This window comes from Haplochromis burtoni, unplaced genomic scaffold (assembly GCF_018398535.1).
Source record: "Haplochromis burtoni strain Fernald_Lab_line unplaced genomic scaffold, NCSU_Asbu1 Contig_23, whole genome shotgun sequence".
In the NCBI taxonomy this organism is placed as follows: domain Eukaryota; kingdom Metazoa; phylum Chordata; class Actinopteri; order Cichliformes; family Cichlidae; genus Haplochromis; species Haplochromis burtoni.
The window spans coordinates 225,319-234,088 of NW_024582384.1; the positions used below are offsets into that span (position 1 = coordinate 225,319).

Genomic DNA, 8,770 nt, shown 5'->3' on the forward strand with positions numbered 1-8,770 from the left:
ACATCCTTCAAAAACCCTTTTTAGACATGTTTCCAGTAAATAATCATTTGGACAAATCTGTTGCGGAGCAACTCATAAATGAAGCACCAACAACCAAAGATAATGAGAATAAAGCCACAGATGAGAAAGTACAAGAACCCAGGAATTCAGAAAACTGATAAAGTTGCACAATTTATAAATCCTGAATGACAAATTTTGCAGTTTCCATTCATGGAGGCATCCAAGGTAAGAAACTGCTGAGGATCTGTACATAAAATGTAATCCCACATTCCATGGCACCAGTGGTCCTTACGTACAAAGAATAATAATTTTATTTATGAGAAAATAAAATTCAGAATACTTTGATCGTTTTTCAGCCCTTATTTAAATCTTGTAACTACACCGAAACGACCAATTTAAAAAGTGAAACTTCCAAAACCCAGTGGCACATATGGCACTAGTCTAAACCAAAGTTTCTTTTTCTGCTTCAATAATTACTCACTGATCATTTCTGTATCCCCCTCCCTGTGTAGGAAAACCCCCCCAAATAAAACTTGTGTAACCAATGTTACCAACCCAAACTGTATTGCTGAGAGCCAAACTTGGAGTAAACAATAACGACTAACACAGTCACGTTGGTCTTGGAAACAGCCCTTCTGCACAATAATGCGCTGAAATTAAGTACAAAATACTCAAAACTCTCATTAGTAAGCCATAGTTTCCCACTGATTAAGTTAAAGTTTGCCAACCAAAGTGTGGGAACACAGATCAAGCTTACTGGTGCAAAAACTGAAGGAAACATTAAATAGCATCACCTTTGTTAATGACTACAACAATCTAGTTTAAAGGCAACACAGACTGACAAACAGGCTCAAAGTGAACCACTACATCCACCATCACAGCCAAAGAAAGACCTTTTTCTTCTGTTTACACAAGGACTTGAAGACACGCCTTTGGTTAAAGGCCAGCTTCACATTTTGCATGCATGGAAATGATCACTGGATATTGAAATGTTTCTTTCTGTTCATGAAGCAATAAAAATGAAAGTGTTAGGGGACAAAATCCACAGTCCTCATTTTGCATAAAAATGCTTTTGCAAGCCGAACTCAATCTGATCTTTTTATTCAAAATTCCCTTTTTCTGTTCAGCTGCATCTCTGGAAGCAGATCCAGTGACCTGTGTTTACATTTGATCTGCATCAAGAGCATATAAGGAAAAATACAAGTTAAAAGCAGTGACGTGTCCACTGAATCTGACCGTATTGGCTTGTAATGGCAGATTTCAGCCAGGTCACCTGACTCTACCTTCCTGTTCTTTTAAGCAAGCTCAACAAAAGGTTTAGGCATTAGCAGTGGTATAAGAGTAGCACTGTGCTTCCTTTGTCCTGAGGATGTACCATGTTTGGCCAGCTGCACCTCATAACTGCACAAATTGAGATGAGATCAGGTTGCAAGATATTTTCATACCTGGTTGTCTGTGCCAACCATGTGCAACTACAGTACGTCTGTAGAGTCAGAAGCAAGAATTTGGTTACACAAGAAGAGCACTGTGAATTGTGTACCTTTTCACAGACAGCATGGACAGCAGGAATGATCACAGGGACCAGAAACTCAACGTGTGCGTTGCTTTTATTTGACACTTGAACGCTATAGTTTCCACGAGGAGGAGGCCAAAAGTGCAATCTTCTTTGACTTGATGACAGGAATAAAATGAAGTCTGCTTTGGTCTAACAAATTAGGCACTACAATTAAACGGTCCTGCAGCCAGATCACCCCATACCACAACTTCACCATTATTCCAAAAACCATTAAACACGATTCACCAGTGAGTCAGGTACTTCCCAATCATCATTCACACAAAAACAGCATTCCTCACAGGAGCAGAAAGGTAAGACACAAAATGAAATGTTTATAGCTTGAAATCAACAAGACTACACTTGCACCTGATACACAATGGCTTCTGAAAATGCCTGTGCAGATACAGCCCCTCTGAAATAAAGGTTTTTCCAACTCTGCCTCTCAGCTTTGTTCATATGTTAGTTGTACCCCAACATACCTTCATTCATCTGATTGTGATTAATGCATGTGCTCATCATTTAGCCTTCTTATTGCACCTGCACTGTGTTGTCAATCTGACAAAGCCAATTTGAAACAACAGAAAACAGATTCCAATATGGAGGATTTAAAATGAATAAATTAAATGCCAATTTAATGTAACCATCTGGCACTTCTGCAACACACTTCATGGTCTTTAGCAGAAAAAAAAAAATCAAAATACAAAAGCCTAAGTTTAACTTTCAGAATGAAACAGATATGAAATAAAATCAACCAGGAAAAGTTGAGACTAAATATCATTTATGTGCTGCGTTTCCTGACATCAATAACAAAAGTTGGTATAATCAGCATAAAAAAGTAACACCTTTGTGAGTACTTCCACCACAACTGTGTTTATCAGCCAAGTAGGACCAAAGTCCATTTTCAAAAATATCCGATGTGCTTCCATTCAAATGCCACTAAGCCCCGATTTGTAAGTATTTTCTGACATCATCTGAAGGTGTGGTTTTCAGCATACGTCCATGTTTTTTAAAGTGTCAGGAAAACAAGGCGACAGGAAGAACAAGAGCATCAGTGTGTGTCGTCTTCTTGATGGGGAATCCAAAATCTAGCCTTTAGAGCATGCATCCGCATCGATACTGTTGACGAGATTAGTCAATGTCCATGCCAAAAATGGCACAAGCCTGAGGGTAAGCTGAGGTTGTGATCAGGGTAAACATACCAACGTGAATTTAAGGCAGTGAGAGGCAGCTTGAAGGTTCACAGGCCTTCGGTGTCATACCTTTTGGCTGTCCAGCCTCAGCCAGTAAACACCTTGTCTTGTGTAGCGGACCATGGAGGTCATATCTGAAGACAGGTTTAAGGGCCCCATAACAGTGTCCAGCTCTGCCAACATACCTGAAACACATGGAAACAAAAGCACGGTAAAGCGCCACAAACAAAAACAAGCCCATCCATCCATTCGCTTCCGCTTATCCTTTTCAGGGTCACGGGGGGCGCTGGAGCCTATCCCAGCTGTCATAGGGCGAGAGGCAGGGTACACCCTGGACAGGTCGCCAGTCTGTTGCAGGGCCAACACACAGGGACAGACAACCATTCGCACCAACATTCACTCGCACATTCACACCCAGTGACAATTTGGATTATCCAATTAACCTATCCCCACAAGCTGCATGTCTTTGGACGGTGGGAGGAAGCCGGAGTACCCGGAGGGAACCCACGCAAACACGGGGAGAACATGCAAACTCCACACAGAAAGACCCCGGCCTGATGGTGGAATTGAACTCAGGACCTTCTTGCTGTGCGGCAACAGTGCTAACCACCGTGCTGCCAAAAACAAATCAGTCAAACAATTTTAATTTGTTAATTCGTTTTTTGTTTGTTTTTTTTAAATAAATGTGATGTAGCACGGTACAAGTTAGTCAGTGATGCATACCGAGAATGTCAGCTGCCCACAGGAACAGCAAAGCAACAGGGCAAGCAAAACAACTGGATCTTTCAATATTTCCTTAGTTTGTCATCTTTACTTTGCAGTTTCTCTCAATATTACCTTAGTTTCACACACAATTTCCTATGCATAAACTGCAAATAAAAAATGCACAATTTTTTGTTATGTCCTAAATCTTTGTCAAGCAGATGCCAGCTATGAGGGGAAAACCCTTCTCACTGCAGCTGCACACAACTAAATTTTACTGGCTGACCAACTTTGCATTCTTTGCCTTTGGTGATGGCGCATTATGATTGATAAAATGTTTCTTGTAAACCTAGTGGAGTTTTTAAAATCAACAGATTAATTGCTTATGAACATTCGACAAGTGACTATTTGCATCATTATTAAAGCACAATAATGAAAGTGTCCTGTGTGGTTAGAAAAGCACAACCAATGTCTTTAAGTCCCTCCACACTACAAACATTCACTGAGCTTTCCAGGTCGTTTTAACCTTCTTTAACCTTTGGTCTCTTTTCCTTTGTTCTTACCGCTGCCTTTACGTGCCAACTCTTCTGCCTGCTCCCAGATGTCATGAGCACTCAAAAACAATGATGTGATGTTGACATAGGTGAAAGTCATTTGTTCAATGGCTTGAGGAACTGCCACAGTACTGCCCACAACCAACCCACTGGCACTGTGGTTAGAGCTAGGACCTGAGGTGGTGGCTGGAGATGGCAGGCAGGTGGACAGGTTGTCTCCCACTCTAAAGGAGAATTGTTAAAAAAAAAAAAAAAAAAAAAATACAAAGTACAGAATGTCTTTACACAGTTGAGAGCAATGTACTCGTTACTGTAATATAGAAAGAAAATGACTTGCCTAGATGTTTGAGGATTGTGTGTTGCCTGAGCAGAGCTCTGTAAGAGAAATTTAATCAGCAAAACAAACATTGACCAGCTCCTGTGCTCATACATCAATGCCATTTTCTACAAGTAATAAGGCAATCTGCCATTACAAGCCATCTCCTTTAAATACTTACACTGAAGTGTTCAGTGAGGGTCTTTGAATACTTTAGTGCAGCTTTGTGTTTGTGTCGAAACATGGCCATTTGCAGGAGAGACTGGCACTTCAAACTACAGGACACACATGACTGTTACTTATAGGTCACATGACTACAAAACAAACAACAGAATAATAGTGAACATTATCCATCTATTCTACAACTCCTAATTTCTTATTTCTATTTGCTTACGCTTTCTTTGACAACATATTTAGACATGTGAGGAATTGTTTAATAAGAACTTTATGCTGCTACATATCAGTCAGTTTCCAGTGATACAGCCTAACTTCCTGAACTAACGTTACATGAGGAGGCATCAAGACAAACCTTCACAGGTTAATAGGGTCTCAGACATTGTAATAAATGGAGAAAACAGCACATGATTCAAACCTTACCATAAAACTAGAAAGTCTTTCTCTGGGGGTGGAGCAGAAAGGTCCACTGAGTTTTTAAGTTTCAGCACAAACCTGTGAAATTAGAAAATCAGATCAAGTCATGGATCAAACTCAGAACCAAAATACAAATACCATAGATACACTGTGACAAATGTTTGTCTTCCTCTAGAGAAATATAAATTACTTGCTTGAGTGTCTTGAAAGTTAAAAGGCACATTTTCCCTGCTCTGTACTTGGCAACATGATTTACAGGCATGCGTCTGCTTCCACTATTAATTCACTCATGAATCTATCCTGGTGTCAGGCTTATTACAGGCAATTTTTACTGTGCTAACTAAAACAGTGTTATAAGATGCTTTTGTTTTTCTATAAGGCTCTCATTGGAACATTAAAATTTTATATCACACTATGATAGACCGCTTCTGCATCACATTAAAAATTATTTACTTTGAAAGTATTTAGAGTCCAACTTACTTGTGATCTCACATTACTGGCTGATATCAGTCATTTATCTATGTTTTATGTAGCTGATTATAACAGTGGATAAATCTAATTTTTAAAAAGAGTTACACTGTTACATTGTTACATAGTTTGCCCACAACAGGACTGTGTGTTGCAGCTTCGTTCAAACCCTACAAAAAACAACAACCAGGTGATCCAAGCAGATAGGCAGAGAATAAATGTTACAGAAATCTGTAGTGGAATATCATCATTAATAAAAAAAATAAAATAAAAAATAAAAAAAATGGTATCAGTCGTAAAATTCCTATATCAGACAGGCTCCATTTAAAATGTTAACATTTCAGAATAAACTTATCAGAACTGTTAAATATATCCAAAACCTGGAGCACTTTTACTCTGTAGCTTTGCCATTACAACAACAAAAGTTATAATAGTGCAAACAAGCTCTGATACATGCAGTTTCGTACTTGAGGAGTTCCACAGTCTCTGCAAACATTGTGTAGGAAGACAACAACGTCTGTGGATCTTTTTCCATGGCAATGCCACTCTCAACAAAGAACATGGCAGCATCAAGGTAGTTGAAAGCTTTATTGAACTTATCCGACTACAGAGAGAGAAACATGTACATATTGGTCATTAGTTAGTTGTATGACTCTGAACTGGATAAAACTTTATAAAATCAAGTTAAAGAAAACCTACCTCTGCATCTGCTTTATGCTTCAGTCTTTTGGCCTCTTTTATGTAATGTTTCACTGGATGTTGTCTGTGAGATAAAGTACTAGTGTGAGAGGAGCACCAAAAATGCATAAGCAGGATATTAGCTGACATTACAAGCAATGAATCTTACTTCTCTTCAAATTTGAGCATGGATCTGTTAGCCACAGCTTCGCTGAGGGGCTGTGCTGATGATGTTACAGCAAAGCTGACCTTTGGGGACTTATTCTAGGATTGCAGGGCACATCTTGGTTAAAATTTGAATTCTGCTTATTAAGAGCCAAGTTTTCTGATTAAATTAGAAATCACTTAATCAAATTACTGGTTAAAGGAAAAGAAGGATAATTACCGTTTCAGACTTTGGGTGCTCTGTGGATTTTCCATTGCTCTTCTTGTGTTTATGAGACACCTTTTTCTTTTCCGTTTTCTTACTCGATTCTTGTGTTTTCACCTGGCTCTTGTGAAGCTTTGACTTTTTAGCAGCATCTTCAGATGGTTCAGGGTGCTGACAATCTTTCTTGGCCTTCTTCCGCTGCTGGGCCTCTGCTAGACTGCTTGAACACCTACAGGTGACAAGATCATTGAGGACGGGTCAAGGTACACAGTGTAAGATGGTTAAATGATAAAGATCTGACCAATTTAGGGGACCTACTTCAGTTTCACAGAAACTTTTGTCAATGACGCGTTCTTGTTTTCCAGCTTCTGTTTCTTCCTGGGAAGACCTTTGTTGTCTACCTCAGCCTAGAGAAGAGGACAAACCAGGCAATAAAATAAAAACTTTCCGTGCACATGTATGTTTACTAGAACAGCACCAAACCTCGTGCTTCTCACATTTTGTGGTTTACTCTTCCTGCTGGTTTTAGTGTGGCTGTGTGTTGCAGAAGTACCACCGCCTACTTTATCTGGATCCGTGACCGGTGCAGATTGTTTTGCAGTGCTGGGAATTCCTTGGTGAATGCCAGAGGTCTGGGGCACTCTTGAGAGCAGACTTAGCTCTATCTTCACCATTAGGGATCTGGGAGTCCTCTCGAGGTCCAGAGAAGCCTTGGCAGTACGCCCAGGCTTCTTTAAGTGCTTGTGGGTCGTTTTGTGAGGCATCTTGGTGCCCGTCTGGCAGATGGTCTCTGCGTTGGATTTGCTACAACTGATGCTGACTGGTGGGGCAGGCTGAACAGGGCTTTGGGCGGGGCAGGAGTTAGGAAAATGCTGTGAACTGAGTTTAGTCCTTTTAATGTCTCTTTTACCGTTACTGCCTTCCTTACTTTTTTTGCAGTGTCCTACTTTCGTCTTTACCTTGGGTCTATCTGTGAAACACGGGTATTTTGTTTGAGCTGTTACTGCTTCCTCACATTTCACAGGGGTTGCTGCATCAGTGCGGTCTGGACAACCTCCTTTCACCGATTTTGAGAATTTCTTTGAGCTGTTCACATTAGCAGAGAGAGATTTTTGGCGACTTTGCAGACAACAGTTGTCCTGAGAGCTTTCACCGCTTTGCTGAGAAACTGCGGTGCTGTCTGTGTGGTGAGAAGAAAGCTGAGGCTGAGACTCCCCAGTAGAGTCAACCACTTGAACGCTGGAGTGTTTGAAGTCTTGAGTGAACTGTTGTTCTTTATGAGATGTGTTCTCAGGAACAAGTACCGCGCTTTGACTTTCACTGCCAGAATTTGGTTGGCTGGACCTGATCCAGTTTCCCAACTGCCAGTCCTCATGGCTCACTGCTGGGGCGTCAGCCTGCAAACACAAGTTGATTTCAGAAAAGGACGAACATAAAGATTCTGTACATGTACATATAAAAGTGAACGGTTACCGCAGTTTTAACTGAGGTGCCAGCTGGGGGCTGAGGTGGCTCCACAGTAGAGTTTTCACTCTCCGAATCTGATCCCGAGCTACTCTCCGATTCACTGGAGCTCATAGACTCTACCCCGCTGGAATGTGCCCCTTCAAATGAACTTCATCAAAAACACACAAACACCGGATCAATATTCAGTTTTTCGCTAGTAGTAATACATTCGGCAAATATGTACCAGAAAAAAAAAAATTGATGAGAGAAACAATTCGATACGTGCACCGTTTTAAAATAAATTCAAAGCCACAAAGACTGAATTAAATCATTAGTTGTTTAAATTAATCTGCTACTTTTTTGATAATAAACCACTTCAGCAATTAACAATTTTTGTTTGCTGCTTTTTTCCCCCTTTGTAGTAATAATAATAATAATAATAATAATAATAATAATAATAATAATAATAATACTGCTGATACACTTGGGTTTTAAATTAAATAGTACTACTTAAATATGGAGTGATGCAATTGAAGTCTGTTTAGAAAAAGAATTCAATAAATAGGAGAAAACCAGTGATTTCCTTTTGAGTTTAGCATGGTTCTTTGGCTGGCAATTTACATTTCAGCTAACTGCCACGGCACTTACGATGAGGACATCTGTTGGCTGGGATGAGATGACTCAGGAGGTGAGGAGTCATGGTTTCCTGGAAAAAGTAAACAAGAATTAGTACAACAAAATAAACAACAGAAGTTTAAACTGGTTTTAAGCCTTTGCACTGAAATCTACTGGCAGAGTTTGGATTTTAAAGGTTATGTCTCATATTGTGGAATTCATGCACTATATGGATCGTTGGGATGTGTGTACTTTTAACTTGTGTTGGTAAAACACGGCCCCCCC

General features: G+C 40.0%; 1 protein-coding gene across 3 annotated transcripts in view; it reads right to left on the bottom strand.

The window, feature by feature from the left end:
* Positions 1-23: 23 nt before the first annotated feature.
* aff1 (AF4/FMR2 family, member 1) overlaps positions 24-8,770 on the bottom strand; it is a 23,540-nt gene continuing 14,793 nt past the window's right edge. For all 3 annotated transcript variants that reach the window (XM_042218730.1, XM_005917339.3, XM_005917340.3), the window contains 13 exons: positions 8,519-8,576; positions 7,898-8,039; positions 6,922-7,821; positions 6,743-6,831; positions 6,440-6,653; positions 6,224-6,318; positions 6,076-6,139; positions 5,844-5,980; positions 4,915-4,986; positions 4,499-4,592; positions 4,339-4,376; positions 4,011-4,225; positions 24-2,930 (listed from right to left, as the gene is read on the bottom strand). In XM_042218730.1, coding sequence (XP_042074664.1) covers positions 2,809-2,930; positions 4,011-4,225; positions 4,339-4,376; positions 4,499-4,592; positions 4,915-4,986; positions 5,844-5,980; positions 6,076-6,139; positions 6,224-6,318; positions 6,440-6,653; positions 6,743-6,831; positions 6,922-7,821; positions 7,898-8,039; positions 8,519-8,576 — 2,240 coding nt within the window. In that variant the 3' untranslated portion in view covers positions 24-2,808. The remainder of the gene's footprint in view (positions 2,931-4,010; positions 4,226-4,338; positions 4,377-4,498; positions 4,593-4,914; positions 4,987-5,843; positions 5,981-6,075; positions 6,140-6,223; positions 6,319-6,439; positions 6,654-6,742; positions 6,832-6,921; positions 7,822-7,897; positions 8,040-8,518; positions 8,577-8,770) is intronic.